Genomic DNA, 20,961 nt, shown 5'->3' on the forward strand with positions numbered 1-20,961 from the left:
AACAACATAAACAAAAAATTACTTATAGTGCACCTATAATTTTGTATATCAATGGAAAATTTCACATCAATATAATGTAATGCCCTAGCTTCAAATCAAAGTCTTTCTAGCAAGTCAGTCCACAGGTGGCCATCTTTGAAATGCTCTCAGGCAGCTATTTTTCTATGTAAACAAGCCACACACAAGTTCAGCTACTATCTTACTGAATGGGGAAAGACCAAAATTTCCAAGACGGTTGGTCAAATTTATGATCAAAGAGCATATTTCAAATCAGCAGTAAAATCAGATTTGCCTGCAGTGCTCTATAATACAGCAAACAGAAAACAGGAAAAAGCATGTAATTGCTCCATAGGCTAAACATGAGAAATATGGTGCCATCTGGTGGAAAATATTAAAAATGTACATTTTGAAGCCAGGGCTCCGGAATGAAAACATAATATCATAGAATTCATGATTTTATGCTTTAATGGCACTGGGATTAAATATTGCAGTTTTAATGGGTTTCAATGGGAAAATTTTTGTTCTGAAGGTCCTGAGTGTAACTATTTTGTGTACACAGTGTATTATAAGAACTGAGGTTGAAATATCAAAAATTCCCCCCAAAAATACACACCTTTGGCAAAATTGATGACGTTGGCATTAACATAGCCAAAATTATCTAAAAAAACAAAAATGAAAAAGATAAAATGTCCCTAAGGTCGCACATAGGTTGAGATAAAACATTGTTTCAAGACCAAATGTTGATTTCAGTGTTAAGTTGGAAGGTATAAGTATCACACACACACACACACACACACACACACACACACACACATATATATATATATATATATATATATATATATATATATATATATATATATATATATATATATATATATATATATATATATATATATATAAATCAATAACAGCTATATGGAGCCTAACAGCTATCTTAGAAAAATCTGTCAAAATTTTTAATTTCCCTCAGCTAAAAGTTTTTGGAATTCACAATTTCAAAATATTAATTGGGAAGAAACTTTTAAAATTACAAGACGATATTGTGTGACCAATAAGATTCGTGTGGTTTCCTTTAAGACTTTTTACCCTGTTAAACAGGTTATTGCAAGATTTAGGAAAGACACTGATTTAAAATGTGTTTTTTGTAACATTGAAATTGAAAGCATTGTACATTTTTGTTTGTTTGTTTGTTTGTTTGTTTTTTGACTATCTATACAAAAAAGTTCTGGTGTGATTGTGAATATTTTATTATGATGATTACAGGTATTGATATACATTTAAAGAAAGAGGGTGTTTCATTTTATTTTGATAGTAAAACTGAACATAAAGCATGGTTTATTATTATCTTATTGTTGATTTATGGAAAAAGTTTTATTCATAAATGTAAATGGTCATTACAAAAACCAAATTCCAAACACTTCAAAATAGACATTAACAGGAGTAAAAAATAAAATTAAAAAAATAAATAAAAAAAGCCAAAGGACTATAACCTTTGTAAAGCCTTGAATACCCCCTTTTGAATCTTAATATTATATGCTTACTATATATAATGTATAGCCTTATATATTTTGTAGCCTACTCTGTCGATATACCCTTTTGAATGTTCTTGTATTTTCATTTTATTTTATTTCTCTTCGTTGTTCCCAACTGGATTGTTTTGTTGTCATGTTGTACTGTTTAAAGCAATAAAAAAAGGAAGCTTGCCAAATGGAGACTGCCGTCTTTGCTCATGGGCGCTCGTCCCGGGATCGGGTGTCACGTGACTGATCACTCGTCAATGGGAATAGATAGGGGAAAATATAAATCAATTTCACGCTTTTAAGAGCCATTCAAAATCAGTCCGTCAACAAACATCTGCACCGTTATACTCCTTTTTAGATTAAATAATAATAATAATAATAATAATAATAATAACAATAATAATAATGATAATAATAATAACTTTAGGGCTTCACCTAAAGAGTATAAAATTATAACAAAGGTCATCCCTAGTGGTATCAAAACTCTTCAGAAAGGAGTGCAATTTTCTTAATCCATGTCTTTAAACAATATCGTTTCACTAGAAGTAATTACTGATGACAAGTTTAGCAATCGTTTTGTTGGCAATGTTCTTAATAGAAGGTTTATTCCAGCATCTTCCTTTCAATGGATGGCATTAGAAGATATTAATTGGACTCTAGTCTGGTCTCTTCCCCACAAATATTTATTTACTAATAAGATTAAAGAAGTAACATTTAAAATATTGGACAAATGTTATCCCTGTAATAGTAAACTTTCAAAAATATTTTCAAACTGTGGAGAAAAAAAAAGTACTTTCTGTGATCAAGAAGAGCAACTTTTTGGTGAATGTGTTTTTATTAAAACTTTTGGAATGAGTTATGTACTCGCCTCTTAGAAAAACATACATTAACATGTGTATTAACACTTTCAATATAATCTTTTTCTATCATAACACAAACCCTCAGATTCAGTATATTATTAATTTATTTATTATTCTTGGAAAATTCTTTATACATAAATGCTAATTTTTCTGTAAGACACCCCTGCTTTTTTTTTTTTTATCTTTCTTTTTTTTTTTTAAGTAGATTATGATTCTTATATTACATCTATGTTGGGAACAAATAACAAAAAAAATGTCACCGACTACTAACAATATACAAACTTTTGTAATTGTTTCTCTCTGTTTTTTTTTTTTTTTTTTTTTTCTGTCATGTGATTCTTGCCATCATCTGTCATGTTAAACGTTTTTGGCATTAATAAAAAAAATTAAAAATAAATAAATAAAAAAACATCTGCACCGTCCAATCATCAAACAGTTCCTCCTGTGCTTTTGTCCAATCAGCAGCCAGCAGCGATCGCTTCGCCTGTCACTGTGACATATGAGAATGCGCCGGAAGTGTAGCGGAGCAATCGCTCGGCATGGCTTTCTGTCAGGAGCTGCTGGTCATGAATCGATCCGAACTATTGCTGTTTTTAGAGGCATAACAGCGGATTTATCGCATGCCAAACCGCGCAGCTCCATTTCAGCCCACTGGACGGTGAAACAGAGAACATGGCGAGCTTACTGGGTTGGTAATGTTGTCTAAGAGGTCACATGTAGTGTCATACACTTGTAATGTGCGAGTAGAGGAGAGCGCATGAGAATTAGATAACATAAGGAAAGGGAGGGGCACAACATGAGCTGTTTTGTGTGTTGGGGTTTGTTTTGTAATGCGCATGTGCGATAGACCTCACAGACTGTCATATTTGCTACTTCACAATGAAAAGGTCACACCGACTCTAATCAGGCGAGTTGGAGCAAAGACAAACATTCACTCTGTGTGTAAGCTGAATAAAAGATGAAGTAAAAGGAGTCGTTTGGAAGATGATCTGATCTAGTGTCTGTCACTGGCTGTTTATGTTAATTTAATGACAGATGACTAGAGTTGCATCATCAAGATAGTGTTTCACCTAAGTAAGGGAAATTCTGAATTTTGACCTACTCTCGCAACTCTGGAGTGCATGCTTATAATCAGGAGTCACGTGCCATGACCCTTGATCTCCGTACCTACAGCACTAGAACAACAAGATCATCTCCTCAGAAGCAAAAAATGCAGCTCATTTCAAATATTGTGCTTTTGTCTCTTCAGGTTGTACTGGCGAGGAGCAAGCATGTTTGTGAGTGATCTGTGAGGTCATCGGCAGCAATGATGCAACAGAAGCGTAACATTAAGATTATCGAATGGGAGGATCTGGACAAGAGGAAGTTCTACTCGCTGGGCATTTTCATGACCATGACCACACGGGCGACCGTCTACCCGTTCACCCTTATCCGCACCAGACTGCAGGTCCAGAAAGGGAAGTCGCTCTATAACGGCACCTTCGACGCCTTCTGTAAGATCCTGAAGGCCGAGGGCGTACGTGGACTCTATCGAGGGTTCATGGTTAACACATTCACCCTGATCTCGGGTCAGGCCTACATCACTACATACGAGTTAGTGAGGAAATACGTGTCCTGTTACTCCTCCAATAACACGGTGAAGTCTCTGGTGGCGGGCGGCTCGGCATCACTGGTGGCCCAGAGCATCACGGTGCCCATCGATGTGGTGTCCCAGCAGCTGATGGTACAGGGTCAGGGGTGTCAACTCACCCGGTTTAAACTTAAGCCCAAGAGGGTGATGGACACGTCGAAACACACAGTAACATTCGGTCAGACCAGAGACATTGTGGTTCAGATTTTTCACGCGGATGGATTTCGTGGTTTTTATCGTGGGTATGTAGCGTCGTTACTCACCTACATACCCAACAGCGCCGTCTGGTGGCCCTTTTATCATTTTTATGCAGGTAAAAAAAATGCTTCACTTTCACAGTTAAAGGTATTTCTGTTGATATTCGAACTCAGCTGCCAAAACAAACACACTCCTCCCTTCAGTGCTCCTTTGGAAGCTCCGCCCCCCAGATCCATGCACGCAAATTCATTCCTTTTACCTCTCTGAAAAGTCTCGCCGATGTTGACGCTAGCCCTCGACTTATCATAATCCTTCTTTTTTAGTTTATATTCGTCTGGAGTTTAGAAAGTTTGCATCAGCCAGATTTGCTGTCGCTATTCTAATTAATTTCTCTCTCGCTCTGCCCCCACCCCCCATCCTGTGCACGCGCAAGAACCACCCCCTGTTGCTGATTGGCTGGAGTAGTGTTGCGTGGCTCGGTCCGATCCACTTTGTTTTTGTCCCATTTACAGAGCCAGGGCTGTGTACAAAGACTAGATTTTTTTTTCAGCCCACCCACAGAACGGACAGATAGCAGACTGTGAGGAGATGTTTGCAGAATTTGACAAAGTGTATTGGATTAGAATTACTGAGTGCACCTTTAATGGCCAAGTATACCACAGTTTTCTGTGTACTGGCATGTCTTGTGCGCAGTGAACGTGATGCAAATTTCATCATCAGCACAGTACGTGCGGACTGTCCGCATGCAGCCTAGTTTTCCTAGACAGGCGGACAGTCCGCCTCTCTGCGTACACAAGCCGTTGACTGTGCTAAAATAATACCGTAGTGCACTTGCGTCGAATATGACCATATATGCTCCATATAGAAATCTATTAAAAGGTTAGTTCACCCAAAAAATGAAAATTCTCTCATCATTTACTCCACCTCATGCCATCCCAGATGTGTATGACTTTCTTCTGCTGAACACAAACAAAGATTTTTAGGAAAGTATCTCAGCTCTGTAGGTCCATACAATGCAAGTGAATGGTGGCCAGAACTTTGAGGCTCCAAAAAGCACATAAAGGCAGCATAAAAGTAACCCATATGACTACAGTGGTTAAATCCATGTCTTCAGAAGTGATATGATAGGTGTGGGTGAGAAACAAATCAATATTGAAGTTCTTTTTTTATTACCAATCTCCACTTTCGACCAGCCCTCTTACACCGTGTCCTAACCAGACGCGACACACGATAAAAGGTATCTTTTCCATGTTAATCAAAGGTTTTGTCCTAACCAGCCGCGACACACGATGAGCGACAGGGCTTTCTATTTTTTAAATGGTTTCTATTTCTGCGACGTCGTGCCAGGCAGTGCAGTCAATAAATAGGTCTAAAATTATTCTTGTTACCTCGTATTAAATTCAGCATCTCACTAGCCGGTTCAGAACCACTTAAATTTTGGCTGAGGGTGTCACACACCTATCGAATGTTGTGCTTGAGGTCTCGTTCTCTTTAGCCGGAGCTCTGTTACACACACACCGGCTCATTCCAACTTTCTGATTCCCTGTTACATGGAGATCGGCGAAATAACAACAGGAGTACCGCGTGAACATAAACAATCGGAATAGACTGAATAAGGATGCGATTCATCATAAAGTAACTTCCCTGTGTATGCGTGTGATTGTGTATTTATCCCTTCGGGCTTGCTGTAGAATGCGTTACGGAGCTTCAGTGAGAAAATTAGTTGCGTTCAATAAACACACTGTTCCGTCTGTGATTGCTCTGATTTCTACATTTTGTCAGTAATCCTCATTTGAATATCGTGTTGTGAATCTTATCTCGTCACGTCTGGTTAGGACGAGGTGTTATGTGCTTTCAGGGGAATTCTTTTGTTTTTGGTGATTTGAATTCTTCGGCATATCGCCACCTACTGGGCTGTTTGTGCAAATATGATTTATTTCTTCTTTTTTTTCCCCTATATCCCTCCCTTTTGTGGCAATATGCACAAAGAATTCAAATCGCCAAAAAACATAAGAACTCTCGTGAGCGTGCACAGAAGGGGTGGTCGAATAAATATTGATCTGTTTCTCACCCACACCTATCATATCGCTTCTGAAGACATGGATTTAACCACTGGAGTGTTATGGATTACTTATATGCAGAGCTGAGATATTCTTCTAAAAATCTTTGTTTGTGTTCAACAAGTCATACACATCTGGAATGGCATGAATGGTGAGTAAATGATGAATTACATTTTTTTGGAGAACTATTTCTTTAACCCTGTAAAGCCTGATGTATGAAATATTGTCAGAAAATTCAAATGTACAAAATATATATATATTTTAAACATTTAAAATTTCTGCCTGTTATTGTCCCTATATTTACTGCTTCTCAAATGAGTTTTTACCTATTTTTTTAGCATTTAAAAGTTCATTTTCTTCCACATTATCTGAATAATTCTCTTTTTCCTCCCCTTTTGACTATATTTGTAAAACAGATATTGAAATTACTGAACAAACAAGTTTTATTTATCAGTTTTAGGCAAAGCCATTTTTTCCATGATATTTTGACTGTCCTGTGTCTCTTTCTACATAGATGAAAGGATGTACCGGCATGCATATCATATAACTTCATATTTATTATATTTGTCTATTACAGCATATCAGATTTAATTGAAAACACTTTTTACATCTCAACCCATAAAATCATTAACTGTTTAAAAGTGAACATGTTCTAAATGACTGTGAATTTGAGACATCTTTGCTCTAACCAACAAGACACTTGGTTGGTTGTTCCATACTGGGTAGCTCCGCCCCCTGTGAAATTCTTATTGGGCCAATATCCCACTCCACATAGCTGTATGTTAAACCTCAGATATTTTTACTTTTGGTGAGTAAAGAAAAATCACGTAACATTTGCGTGCCACGGTGTACAGGAGAAACGATTATTCTTCATTCATAGTATTTATTTAATTGTGCTTGGCACTTCTAAATCTGAATAAAATCCTGTGAATTTCAAATTCTGTTCAATATCTAGATGTATTATGATTGGTGAATGTTGGACCTAAATCTAAGAGCTGACGTAATGTTTATACGCATAGAAATGTGTTTGGAAATCCATGTGCTTCATCATAAACATGATTAATCTGTAAACATAAAACTCATGGAATTGAGATTTGTGTTTTCAGAGCAGCTCTCCAGGCTGGCACCTGCTGACTGCCCGCACTTGATCCTGCAGGCTGTGGCCGGACCGATGGCTGCAGCTACAGCCTCAACACTGACCAACCCCATGGATGTGGTCAGAGCCAGAGTACAGGTAACACACTCACTTATAACCTTTCTCAGACCTCCTTAAGGTGATTAATATAGAAGTATCTCTGTGAGTTAATACAGTGTGTGTTTGCAGGTTGAAGGTCGTTCATCTGTTATCGAGACATTTAAGCAGCTCCTGGCTGAAGAGGGCGCGTGGGGTCTCACCAAGGGTCTGTCTGCTCGCATTATTTCCTCTACGCCCACCTCCATCATGATCGTCATTGGTTACGAGACTCTGAAGAGACTCAGCCTGCGGCCTGAACTAGTGGACACCAGACACTGGTGAAAAAAACACACGGACTCGCCCAAACTGGGTGTTGGATCGCTATACCTCAGCCCTGTTCCATGGGCCCCTCTCGTCCCGTGCTTCTGACCTTTTAAACGGATGCCTTTTAGTTATTTTCATGAGTTTTATGAGGACCAGGCAATATTTGACAGATACTAAGGTGATCAAATGTGAAATTTTCTTTCTTTTCTCCCATTTTTTGAGGATTTTGTATAATCTGTAACCTTTAAGTTGTTCACGTGAACTATTTTTGTGTGTGGCCTGAGCTAGAATATTTGTAATGTAACTAATTCGTTCTTTTCGCCTGGTGTGGGCTTATCAGAGATTTTGAAGTGAAAATGGCAAGTTTGACTCTTTCTTGCGAATCTCTTGATGTGTTATACACTCCGTCTCACAGGAAGTGAAAGACTTTCAAGGTTTCCATGATCAGTTAAATTTGTATAGTGAATATACATTTTTCTAGTTATGAAAATTTGGCTAGAAATGGCTCTTTGTGAGTGCAGTCTCTTTTTAAAGGAAAAAAAAAATCTTAATCCAGTATTCGCAAGAGACTGGACAAGACATGGAGAGTCGTATTTTGTCTGTTTTTAATATACCTTGTATTAACCTTTTAAAAAAAATAAAACAGTGTTTGGGGGCCAAAGCTTATTATAGTTTAAAAATTTTATAAATGTAGTCATGTTTCAGAAGATGGCCGTGATAGGTTTTTTGCCTCAAATGTGCAAAAGATTATTTTCAAAGTGTCTAATTTGAATCTTTGTCACAATCGTGAGTGCATTAAATGAACTGCACAAGAATAAAACTGATTGGATTTATTTATTGCTAGTGTAGAACAAGGGCGAAGCCAGGAAATTGCTTTTGGGTGGGCCTCAATAAAAATTGGATGGGACAACTTTTTCACCCAAATTTGTTTTCTCATAATTTTCCTTAGTAACAGAAAAGTACCACATTCAAACAGTTCTTTCACACTTTCAGAAAGCAGAATTTATGCATTTTTAATTATTATATATATATATTTGAAGTAAAAAAAAAAAAATCTCTAATATTCTGGGTGGGCCTGGGTCTAATTTGGCCCACCCTTGGCTACGCCACTGGTGTAGAGCACAGTCACAGATCTGCTTCAAGTGGTTGAACAGTGAGGAACTGACAACAGAACTGAATGTGGAGAATTTTTGGAGAGTTTAAACATAAATGTGAAGCTTATAATTTTATAAAAGCATTTGCATTAATTCTTCTGTTAAAACTCATCTGTTGTCCATTCCCTTGGTTCTTAATATGATAGATGTGTTGCTTTCTCGATGATCAATAACTGTTTGTGTAATAATTGTTCAAGAGTCCCTGCTTTGTCCTGAGCAGTGAAGCTGTCTGCTTTTCTGAAGAAAATCCCCCAACTACTGTACATTCTTTGGATTCCCAGCATCTTCTGCACATCTGAATTCTTCAGTGGCTAATCACCTTATGCGCCAGACAAACTAGTGCGCAGCCATCTTGAAAATTTTGTCTCGGAACTTCCATTCTAGCGGTCGCTATATAGATATCTATGGTGTTGATGTCAAAGTGTAATTAGATAGCGAAATTGATTTACAGGTTATAGAGTTGTCAAAAGTTATCATGAGTATTTTAAAGTGTTCAGAGGATGTCATAACAACTGTAAGCAGAGCGGGGAGATTTTAAAATAAGAGTATTTCATTCATAAATACACAAGACCCTACTTCATGCTGTGGACGTATTGATGTGCCTGTTTAAACTCCAAGAGACAACACAAAGTCAGTAAAAATATCTCTTAAGACACCTCTAGCTGGCCATCTTTTCGTGTCATTCACCCACCGTGCTATTGTTAAGGTGAGTCGATTTTTCTTAGGGCTGGGAATCGTTTTCCGAAAATAATCGACTCATCGATTCCGAGGTGTGGGGAATCAAGAATCGACTCGAAACGTTGGAGCTTTGGAGTCGATTCCTTTCAGGGAAACCGGTTGATATTTTCGGACTGTGTTTATTTCCTTGACCACTAAACTACTACACACTTCAGAAGCCTAACAGCACTAAATCGACAAAAGTCTTATAAAATGACTGCATCTTGAGTCTTTCGTAGTCCGTCAGCTTCTGTAAATCCGCTCCGTTTGTTCATCTGTATAATGCAATCACACAAGCCCTTCAACAAATCTTCTTTCCAGTATAGTCTGCCGGTGTTACGGTTCAACTGGTTTTCATATTAACTGGTGACCTTCCGTTTTACATCAAATGTGAATGACCGCCTGCAGATTAGTCAATTCCAAAAATCATGCTTCTGACTCAATATTTTTTGCTCTCCATTAGATGTAAACTTACTATATGATGCTGGCATCTTTGTACAGATTCAAATAAGTGGTATTATTAGATCAAATGGCAGAAGTACGCAATATTAAAAGAAGAAATAACCGAAGTAGGAGATTCGAACTCGGCCATCAATAATATGATCAGCAAGCAGTGCTGGGTAAGTTATTCCAAAAAAGTTATTAATTACTAACTACTAATATCTTCTACAGTGTATTGTCTGAAAAGTAATTGCATTACTTATTACTAATTACTTTCTAAAACCCTTATCAACGTCGATCAGATGAAAAATACAAGGATAGACATGAAACTGTTCTTTCAAATAAATCCTATAAAATCAACTGGCCAAAGAATTTAAGGGGCCAGCGTTAACATATAATTTAACATTAGACGTTAGTCCCCTTTCTGCTGGACAGTATGGATTGAGAAGGGTGTTACTACGCTGGGTGACCTGTATGAAAATGGAGCGTTGAGATACTTTGAAAATATTCTACAGCAGTTTGGGATTCCCAGATCTCAATTCTTCAGGTATTTACAGCTGCGCCATCTACTCTGTACCACCTTTGGGTGTAGTACACAGCCCCCTAAAGCAGCAGACACTCTTGGGATGGTGCTTGCTGCTTTTAGAAAAGGTTATGAAGCTTCAGCGTACTATTCCTGGCTAATTCAGAGTCTAGGGGACGGGGTTTTAACATCTCTCAATAAGTCATGGGAGAGAGACTTAGTACTGGAAGATGGAGAATGGGGTAGGATTTAAAAAAATGTCCAGTCTATGTCTAGGGATGCAAGATGCGCCTCAATCAATTTAAGATTCTGCATCGTTTTTATTGGACTCCCTCTAGATTGTATAAGCTTGGCCTTAAAGACACACCTACTTGTTGGCGATGCCAGTTGGAGGATGGGGACATGGCCCACGTTTTTTTGGTTCTATATTAAGATTCAAGAGTTTTGTTCGAGGGTTTAAAATTTTATCTGTGAGGTCTTGAGCACTCAGATTTTATTTAGCCCCAGACTTTGTATTTTGGGTGTTAACATAATGAACAATCATATAAAAAACTGGGTCCTTACCAGCGTGTGAATTCTTAGGGGATGGAAGTTGGCTGGTGCGCCTTCATTTCAGGAATGGTGCACAGAGTTGGGCAGAGTGGCGGCTTTTGAAGAGATGACACATAGACAGCTGGGCAGTTTGGGTGCATATGGTAAGAAGTGGGGCACTTATTTGGCCTTCCTAGAAGGTTGCCAGGGGGAAGCAGTGGAGAGGGACAATTCTGATTAAATATATGCAAATTAATTAATGTGGAACCCTTTTTCTTTTTCTTGGTTAGGTTTTTTTGTCATCGAGTATTTTCTTTGGACTGTCTGTTTATATGTGTGTCAGTTGTTATTCAGTGTCTGACCACTGGGATGTATGTATGTTAATGTATGCACCATTTCACACTAAACACACACTCATGTGAATACAAAGATGTGCCTTTAAATTGTCACTGTCTAGTAGTTCAAATGAAGAGTGCGCTATAGTGTCTTTCTGATCATATTATTGATGGCCGAGTTAGAATCTCCTACCTCGGTTATTTATTTATTTAATTTTTTTTTATATATATTGTATGAAATAAGCCACAACAACCTGGATTTTTAAATAAAACTGAAGTGTATTGTTTGGACATTTTATTCAGTGTAAAAAAGTTAGTGGACAATTATGTACATTATAATTGAAACCTTTCTAAACAAGAACTCATGAGCGGTAACAGAACATACCAATGTAGGTCAAACGGTGCTTTTAAGATAATTTGCGGTAGTTCTTCGAAATACAGCCGCATCTACTCAAACTTCCCTCAGATGTATCTCATGGGATTGAAGCATCGTGCTTTTGTATGTGTATATAGCAAGGGCGTAGCCAGGTAATTACTTTTGGGAGGGCCTCAATAAAAATGGATGGGCCAAATTTTTGTTCTCCAACTTTTCCAGAAAAGTTGAAAGGTGGCGCATTCAAACAGTTCTTTCACACTTTCAGAAAGCAGAATTTATGCATTTTTTAACTATTTTATAAATATATATTTGAAGTAAAAAAAATAATCTCTAGGTGTACCCCACTGGTACATGGGCCCCAATTTAATTTTAGAATGAGCCTATTAATAGTAAATGTCATTCATGCTATTATAAATAGTGCAAAGAAGGCTTTATAGTGAGCTGTTTATTATGAACTTACCTATAACTTTACATCCCGTTTGTTTTTGTTTTTTTTTGGAATCGAAAAAATGAGTCTGGAATCGACTCTTGGAATCAACAGAAACCAGGAATCGGAACTGATTCTCAAATTTCTGGAATCGGACAGCCCTAGATTTGAGTGTTAAAGCGGGACGGGGGAAGGGTGCAACTATATTTATATTTACACACATGTGAAACGGTATGTTTTATTTTATATTACGTTTACAACTATTTTAAGCACATTACAATAGTAATTTTCTTTAATGTTATGAACTTGCATGTGTAATAATACCAGCGGTCACTGTTGGAAATTTCATATCAACTACACATTTTAACACAAATTATTAAGTTGAAACCTAAAAATTAAGCAGAATTACACGTATAACAATTAAACGCTTGTATTATGAACAAGTGCAGTGTGAAAACTTATAAAACAAAAGGGGCATACAAACTTCTGCACTTAACTGTACAGGTGCATCTTAATAAATTAGAATGTCGTGGAAAAGTTCATTTATTTCAGTAATTCAACTCAAATTGTGAAACTCGTGTATTAAATAAATTCAATGCACACAGACTGAAGTAGTTTAAGTCTTTGGTTCTTTTAATTGTGATGATTTTGGCTCACATTTAACAAAAACCCACCAATTCACTATCTCAAAAAATTAGAATACATCATAAGACCAATAAAAAAAACATTTTTAGTGAATTGTTGGCCTTCTGGAAAGTATGTTCATTTACTGTATATGTACTCAATACATGGTAGGGGCTCCTGAGGTGGTATGGAAGCCCAGGTTTCTTTGACAGTGGCCTTCAGCTCATCTGCATTTTCTGGTCTCTTGTTTCTCATTTTCCTCTTGACAATACCCCATAGATTCTCTATGGGGTTCAGGTCTGGTGAGTTTGCTGGCCAGTCAAGCACACCAACACCATGGTCATTTAACCAACTTTTGGTGCTTTTGGCAGTGTGGGCAGGTGCCAAATCCTGCTGGAAAATGAAATCAGCATCTTTCAAAAGCTGGTCAGCAGAAGGAAGCATGAAGTGCTCCAAAATTTCTTGGTAAACGGGTGCAGTGACTTTGGTTTTCAAAAAACACAATGGACCAACACCAGCAGATGACATTGCACCCCAAATCATCACAGACTGTGGAAACTTAACACTGGACTTCAAGCAACTTGGGCTATGAGCTTCTCCACCCTTCCTCCAGACTCTAGGACCTTGGTTTCCAAATGAAATACAAAACTTGCTCTCATCTGAAAAGAGGACTTTGGACCACTGGGCAACAGTCCAGTTCTTCTTCTCCTTAGCCCAGGTAAGACGCTGTCTGTGGTTCAGGAGTGGCTTAACAAGAGGAATACGACAACTGTAGCCAAATTCCTTGACATGTCTGTGTGTGGTGGCTCTTGATGCCTTGACCCCAGCCTCAGTCCATTCCTTGTGAAGTTCACCCAAATTCTTGAATCGATTTTGCTTGACAGCAAATAAGGCTGCGGTTCTCTCGGTTGGTTGTGCATCTTTTTCTTCCACACTTTTTCCTTCCACTCAACTTTCTGTTAACATGCTTGGATACAGCACTCTGTGAACAGCCAGCTTCTTTGGCAATGAATGTTTGTGGCTTACCCTCCTTGTGAAGGGTGTCAATGATTGTCTTCTGGACAACTGTCAGATCAGCAGTCTTCCCCATGATTGTGTAGCCTGGTGAACCAAACTGAGAGACCATTTTGAAGGCTCAGGAAACCTTTGCAGGTGTTTTGAGTTGATTAGCTGATTGGCATGTCAAAATATTCTAATTTTTTGAGATAGTGAATTGGTGGGTTTTTGTTAAATGTGAGCCAAAATCATCACAATTAAAAGAACCAAAGACTTAAACTACTTCAGTCTGTGTGCACTGAATTTATTTAATACACGAGTTTCACAATTTGAGTTGAATTACTGAAATAAATGAACTTTTCCACGACATTCTAATTTATTGAGATGCACCTGTATATATAGTTTGTGAAAAAGTATATTCTATACATTAGATTTTTTTTTTTAATGTACAAATTCCATGTAGCCTATTCTATCCATATAATGTCATATTGCATGTGTAATTATGAAACATTGATTACAGCCCCTTTAATTTGCAGACTGTAATTCATACAGTATTTATTTACACACATCTGCTAAAAGACCATTAAAAAAAGCTCAAAGCCAGCCAAACTAAAAATAATTTTTCTAACCTTATACTGCAGTGGAGGTGCAGTAACAGCAGGAGGCCTGTAGAGGGCAGAACAGTGAACTAAATGACTGGTGTTTGCACACTGTACACAATGCAGATATCACAGCAGGTCAAATAGGGAAAAACTTCTTTAGAAAACAAAAACATTTATTTGTATCTCCATATACAGATGTTGAAGTTGGCAATGACACCATGAAATAAAAAATCTCCATGAATTCTGAGGTCTTGAGTGGGTGTGGTGTGGTCTTGGCCTGCTGGATACGAGATTCCTAGTGATTTTTCAACTGGCCGTGTCTCTGGGAGAATCACATGGGACAGTCGTAAATATGGATGGCTCTGTCGTCGCCCGCTGATACGATCTTTGAGCCGGTGGGGTTGTATTTCACACTCCAAACCTATACACACACAATATGTTTGAAATCACATGATGCATACCCCCACAAAACGTAAAAGCACTGTTATAAGCGGACAATAATAGCCTAATGTTTACCTGTATCTGTTTATGTTAATGCATATTTACTGTATATGTTTATGTTCTTTTTTTATGGCTGTGTCAAAGACAAATTGAACGGATAATAAAGTGTTAGCTGAAAAACAAAATGAGACAGACAGATGCGGACAGACAGGTGACTCACTTGGTCCTGATGATCAAAGAACGTATTCACACACGATCTGCTGCTGGTGTCCCAAACTTTAACGCTCTTATCAGATGAGCTGAAAAACAAATAAAGGATAAACTGGGGCCTGGGTAGCTCAGTGGTAAAAGATGCTGTCTACCACCCCTGGAGTTCGCTAGTACGCTAGTTCGATTCCCAGGGCGTGCTGAGTGACTCCAGCCAGGTCTCCTAAGCAACCAAATTGGCCCGGTTGCTAGGGAGGGTAGAGTCACATGGGGTAAAAATTTGGTTCGTTCTCGGTGGGGCACGTGGAGAGTTGGGCGCAGATGCCGCGGTGGGTGGCGTGAAGCCTCCACACGCGCTACGTGGCAACGCGCTCAACAAGCCACGTGATAAGATGCGCAGGTTGACGGTCTCAGACGAGGAGGCAACAGAGATTCGTCCTCCGCCACCCAGATTGAGGTGAATCACTACGCGACCACTAGGACTTAAAAGCGCACTGGGAATTGGGCATTCCAAATTGGGTAAAAAAAAAAAAAAAAAAAAAAAAAAGATATCAAGACTTGGAAACAAACCTTGATACAAAGTGTGTGTTGTCAGGTGAGAAAGCCACATTCAGCACCCACGACCCGTGACCGCTGAGAGTCCCGGCCAGATTAGCGTGCTGCCTGTAACACGAACACACAATAGCAGACTTTTAAAGAGATTCATGTGTATTTGGAAGTGAACGACACATGTTGAAGGGAGAAAACGTGGCACTGATTCAGCTGATGTTCTAAGACCAAACGTACACATCATAAATCTTGATGTAGCCATCGTCTGATGCTGTAACCAGCAACTGAGAGTCTGGAGAGAAGGTCAGAGATCTGATGGGCATAGCATGACCTGGAAAGAGAGACAGCATTTTATTTTTCCTACACACAACAGGTCAATCCAACAACTACCATTCAACGTTCTTTCCAGCCATACATGATTGAGGGATGAGATGAGTGAAATATGCAGGAAGACGGAGAGGAAAAATGTAGTCGCTCTGTGAAGGGAGCTGAAATTTACGACTCTGGAGGGACAGCCAGAGGACCAAACATTTCAATTTTTTCCACCGGAGTCACAAACCCTACAGTCATTTTAATCCATCGAGCAGATTGCATCAGAACCAGACTAATGAACAGAATGTCTACAGAACAGATCCTCTCTTTTAATAGAGAAACTAAAGATGGCTTGAATCATGTGGGAGCAGATTTTCACCTTCCAACGTGTGCAGGAGTTTCCCAGTCGCAATATCGAAGATATTAATGATTCCATCTATAGCACCGCTGGCTAAGTACTTTCCATCTGGACTCTAGAGAGAGATCAGGGTCAAGGAAAATCTTTTCGTGAGACAAATCAGCATTAGAGAATACAAAATTTAAGATTGATGATACAACATTACCACAGCAAACACTGACTCTATTCATCATCTGCTTTTTAAAATAGAGATAAATTCAACAATTTTCGTGAATCAGTTCATTCAGACAGTTCATTTCAATGAACCCTCCACCTTTTTTGTAGCTAAATAAATATTTGGATAAATACTGCTGCTACTAAAACTATGTTCTCTGTAGGTCCATACAATGCAAGTGAATGGTGGCCAGAACTCTGAAGCTCCAAAAAGCACATAAAGGCAGCATAAAGGTAATCCTTATGACTCCAGTGGTTAAATCATTGTCTTTAGAAGCAATATGATAGGTGTGGGTGAGAAACAGATCAATATTTAAGTCCTTTTTTACTACAAATTCTCCTCGATTGCCCAATAGGTGGCGATATGCACGAAGAATGTGAATAGCAAAAAAACTAAAGAATGTAAAAGTGGAGATTTATAGTAAAAAATAAGTTATATATTGATCTGTTTATCACCCACACCTATCATATTGCTTCTGAAGACATAGATTTAACCACTGGAGTCGTATGGATTACTTTTATGCAGCCTTTATGTGCTTTTTGAAGCTTAAAAGTTCTGGCCACCATTCACTTGCATTGTATGGACCAACAGAGCTGAAATATTCTTCTTAAAATCTTTGTTTGTTTTCAGCAGAAGAAAGAAAGTCATCCACATCTGGGATGGCATGAGGGTGAGTAAATGAGAGAATTTTCATTTTTGGGTGAACTATCCCTTTAACACGCATTTTTTGCTTTACTGTGGCAGTAACAACCCTCTATACTCAAGGGGGCGAAAGAGTTACCTTTAAAAGTCTGCACCATTAAACTGGATGTGTTGTTATTCATGCAAGTTGCAATAAATATATAAACTTTAACCTACTTGCTCAGCAATATTCTTTTTAAACTGTTGCTCGGCTATGACAGTAGTTGACTTTAAAGAGAAAACTCACAGTAGAAGTGGACAGTTCACACTAATATCCACTATAGCACCCCTTGTGGCAACGTTGAGAATGCAACGTGTATTTGCGTTGAGTTATAAATTTTCGGAAAGCAACAATGCATGAAATTGAGCTTGCATAGCTAAAAGTGTATGCGCCGATGTGTACTTGCATAGCGTATGTTTTGGCTTTACATTCAATAAATTAGCGAGCACTTTGTGAATCAGTAGTACGAACGAATCGTTAATACAACAACAGGCCGTTCGCAAATTGCCGATGATGCTGATGGCTTTTAATGATGCTGCATTATTTTAGATATTCTATGTTTTGTTTTTTAATGTTAACAATCTTACATAAGCGATGCTAAGAATGAATTTCCCTCTGGTGTCTAACGAGTGCTCCTTTTTCCCGCTCTCCACACCGAAGATGTTGACCTTCCCTAGATGGCTGCCGGTGGCGATGTATTTAGAGTCCGGGGAAAAGGCCACCGTCCAGGCATCAACTGAACACAGTAAGGAAAGAGTTTATCAGATCATGAAATCTTCCTACATTACCCTCATGCATTAAGACAGGACTGTCAAAATTCACAGGCCCGACATTAAATTTGTACAGGTGTGTGAACCCACCTGGGCCTGCATCCATGGACTTGATCTGTTTGCCCGTCTCCAGGTCCCACAGGCGAATGTGAGCATCCAGAGAGCTGGAGGCGGCGATCGCCCCATTTTGACTGATGTCCACCGAGACTATGCCCAACTGGTGACCCTCCAGGGTCCACTGTAGCTCCAGTTTTTCGTCCGACCTGCGAGCCATCACAAGATGAGAGGTATGTTCGGAATGGCATGCAATAAACTATATTTAAAAATGTAGCATGCAGCATGTATGTTGTGCGAAGAATGCAATTTTTTGGTATGCCCGTAAAAATAGTGATGTTATGCCACGTGACATCTAAGCTTAAAACATTTATCATTGCATACTGCATAGTATTTCACATACTATTTTTGAAAAACAGCGTGGAGTATACAATACATACTCTGCTGTACACTAGCATTCCATTCACTTGACTTCATATAACAAGAATAGGCATACAGACGATAAAATACTACACATACACTATATTGCCAAAAGTATTCGCTCATCTGCCTTTAGACGCATATGAACTTAAGTGACATCCCATTCTTAATCCATAGGGTTTAATATGACGTCGGCCCACCCTTTGCAGCTATAACAGCTTCAGCTCTTCTGGGAAGGCTTTCCACAAGGTTTAGGAGTGTGTTTATGGGAATTTTTGACCATTCTTCCAGAAGCGCATTTGTGAGGTCAGACACTGATGTTGGACGAGAAGGCCTGGCCCGCAGTCTTCACTCTAATTCATCCCAAAGGTGCTCTGTCGGGTTGAGGTCAGGACTCTGTGCAGGCCATTTAAGTTCTTCCACACCAAACTCGCGCATCCATGTCTTTATGGACCTTGCTTTGTGCACTGGTGCGCAGTCATGTTGGAACAGGAAGGGGCCATCCCTAAACTGTTCCCACAAAGTTGGGAGCATGGAATTGTCCAAAATCTCTTGGTATGCTGAAGCATTCAGAGTTCCTTTCACTGGAACTAAGGGGCCAAGCCCAGCTCCTGAAAAACAACCCCACACCATAATCCCCCCTCCACCAAACTTCACAGTTGGCACAATGCAGTCAGACAAGTACCGTTCTCCTGGCAACCGCCAAACCGAGACTCGTCCATCAGATCGCCACTCCAGAGAACGCGTCTCCACTCCTCTAGAGTCCAGTGGCGGCGTGCTTTACACCACTGCATCCGACGCTTTGCATTGCACTTGGTGATGTATGGCTTGGATGCAGCTGCTCGGCCATGGAAACCCATTCCATGAAGCTCTCTACGCACTGTTCTTGAGCTAATCTGAAGGCCACATGAACTTTGGAGGTCTGTAGCGATTGACTCTGCAGAAAGTTGGCGACCTCTGCGCACTATGCGCCTCAGCATCCGCTGACCCCGCTCTGTCATTTTACGTGGCCTACCACTTCGTGGCTGAGTTGCTGTCATTCCCAATCGCTTCCACTTTGTTATAATACCACTGACAGTTGACTGTGGAATATTTAGTAGCGAGGAAATTTCACGACTGGACTTGTTGCACAGGTGGCATCCTATCACAGTACCACGCTGGAATTCACTGAGCTCCTGAGAGCGGCCCATTCTTTCACAAATGTTTGTAGAAGCAGTCTGCATGCCTAGGTGCTTCATTTTATACACCTGTGGCCATGGAAGTGATTGGAACACCTGAATTTAATTATTTGGATGGGTGAGCGAATACTTTTGGCAATATAGTGTATAAAAGAAAAAAACACACATTGTCCTTACCAGTTGCTGAAAATAAAACGTATATATATTCAAAAGGACACCTTATTTGCACTGAAATTTTTCATTCATTTAATTTTGAACGTGATTTACCATTTCCACACTTTCACCAGATCATCCAGAGAGCCGGTGACGATGGTTTCTGATCCATCTTTCTCACTGCGGCCCCATGCCGCTGTCCAGATGGCATCCTCATGAGCTGCAGAAATACAGAAACTCATTGACCGTCTCAAAACCTAGAGAGCTGCCTACCTTGAAAACCTTTACAGGCGTCATAGGCATATTCAAGCATGCAATTTGTGTTTCAAAACCTTGCGAGCTGCCTATGATGGCCAAAAATGCTGTCTAGGTAAGCAGCTCACTAGGTTTTGACATCCAAAATGAGCTCTCTCTGACTGTAATCAGCATATATCAGTGAAAATAGTGTATGTGTGTGTGTGTGTGTGTGGGTGTACTCACCATGCTCTTGCTTGAAGAGTATACTGTACTGAAAACAAATCACATTAAATCATTATGTTGCAGTGAATAAGAGAAACTCTGCAGGTGTGTGTTCATATTTGAGGTGAACTCACTTGTGTGCTCATAGTCTTTGTTTCCAAGCCTGTTTGTGAAGGGAAATAAGCTCCGACGAGTTTATAAACGCGTGTATTATGTGAAAAAGTTCAGCTCATGCGTTTATAAGTTTATAAACTCATTTTATATACAGCTGCTATATCTTAGCATACCATATGCACAGATAAACTGTTTCTGTAGGTCCACGACTCGTCCTGAAGATATTTTTATTGCATCCGCGATTGCGTCAGAATGTTGTTTAAAATTTGTTATGATCACCAGCGGACCGTAAAATCAGATGAAGTATTAAATCACTTTATAAACAATAACAAACACGAACCGAGACTGACTAGAGAGCCGCCATGACACCTGCGTGCAGAGCACTATGGGAACAGACGCCTGACTCCGCCCCTCCTGTGATTCTTTTTCAATGACTCCGCCCCTCCTGTGATTCTTTTTCAATGACCCCGCCCCTCCAGTGATTCTTTTTCAATGACCCCGCCCCTTCTGTTATTCTTTTTCAATGAACCCGCCTCTCCAGTGATTCTTTTTCAA

The 20,961-nt window shown here is 39.2% G+C and overlaps 2 protein-coding genes across 4 annotated transcripts; one reads left to right on the forward strand and one right to left on the reverse strand.

Moving 5' to 3' along the window:
* Positions 1-2,881: 2,881 nt before the first annotated feature.
* Positions 2,882-8,589, forward strand: LOC127435580 (solute carrier family 25 member 44-like). 2 transcript variants are annotated; one of them, XM_051689134.1, is made up of 4 exons: positions 2,882-3,071; positions 3,633-4,326; positions 7,378-7,505; positions 7,596-8,589. In XM_051689134.1, exons 2-4 carry the CDS (start codon positions 3,690-3,692, stop codon positions 7,785-7,787), a joined length of 957 nt encoding a protein of 318 aa, XP_051545094.1. In that variant the 5' UTR covers positions 2,882-3,071; positions 3,633-3,689; the 3' UTR covers positions 7,788-8,589. The 2 variants fall into 2 exon arrangements, with proteins under 2 accessions (XP_051545094.1, XP_051545095.1); XM_051689135.1 differs by lacking the exon at positions 2,882-3,071 and adding an exon at positions 3,129-3,290.
* A 2,641-nt stretch (positions 8,590-11,230) lies between these two features.
* Positions 11,231-20,787, reverse strand: skic8 (SKI8 subunit of superkiller complex). 2 transcript variants are annotated; one of them, XR_007896255.1, is made up of 11 exons: positions 20,427-20,787; positions 20,314-20,341; positions 19,948-20,053; positions 18,119-18,291; positions 17,846-17,994; positions 16,384-16,477; positions 15,930-16,023; positions 15,714-15,806; positions 15,157-15,235; positions 14,523-14,916; positions 11,231-11,328 (listed from the first exon to the last, which is right to left on the reverse strand). XR_007896255.1 is itself a non-coding variant. In XM_051689137.1 (10 exons), exons 1-10 carry the CDS (start codon positions 20,436-20,438, stop codon positions 14,827-14,829), a joined length of 918 nt encoding a protein of 305 aa, XP_051545097.1. In that variant the 5' UTR covers positions 20,439-20,787; the 3' UTR covers positions 14,181-14,826. The 2 variants fall into 2 exon arrangements, 1 of the variants encoding a protein (XP_051545097.1); XM_051689137.1 differs by lacking the exon at positions 11,231-11,328 and having other exon boundaries at positions 14,181-14,916.
* Between the last annotated feature and the right edge of the window lie 174 nt (positions 20,788-20,961).

This window comes from Myxocyprinus asiaticus, chromosome 46 (genome assembly GCF_019703515.2).
Source record: "Myxocyprinus asiaticus isolate MX2 ecotype Aquarium Trade chromosome 46, UBuf_Myxa_2, whole genome shotgun sequence".
Lineage (NCBI taxonomy): Eukaryota > Metazoa > Chordata > Actinopteri > Cypriniformes > Catostomidae > Myxocyprinus > Myxocyprinus asiaticus.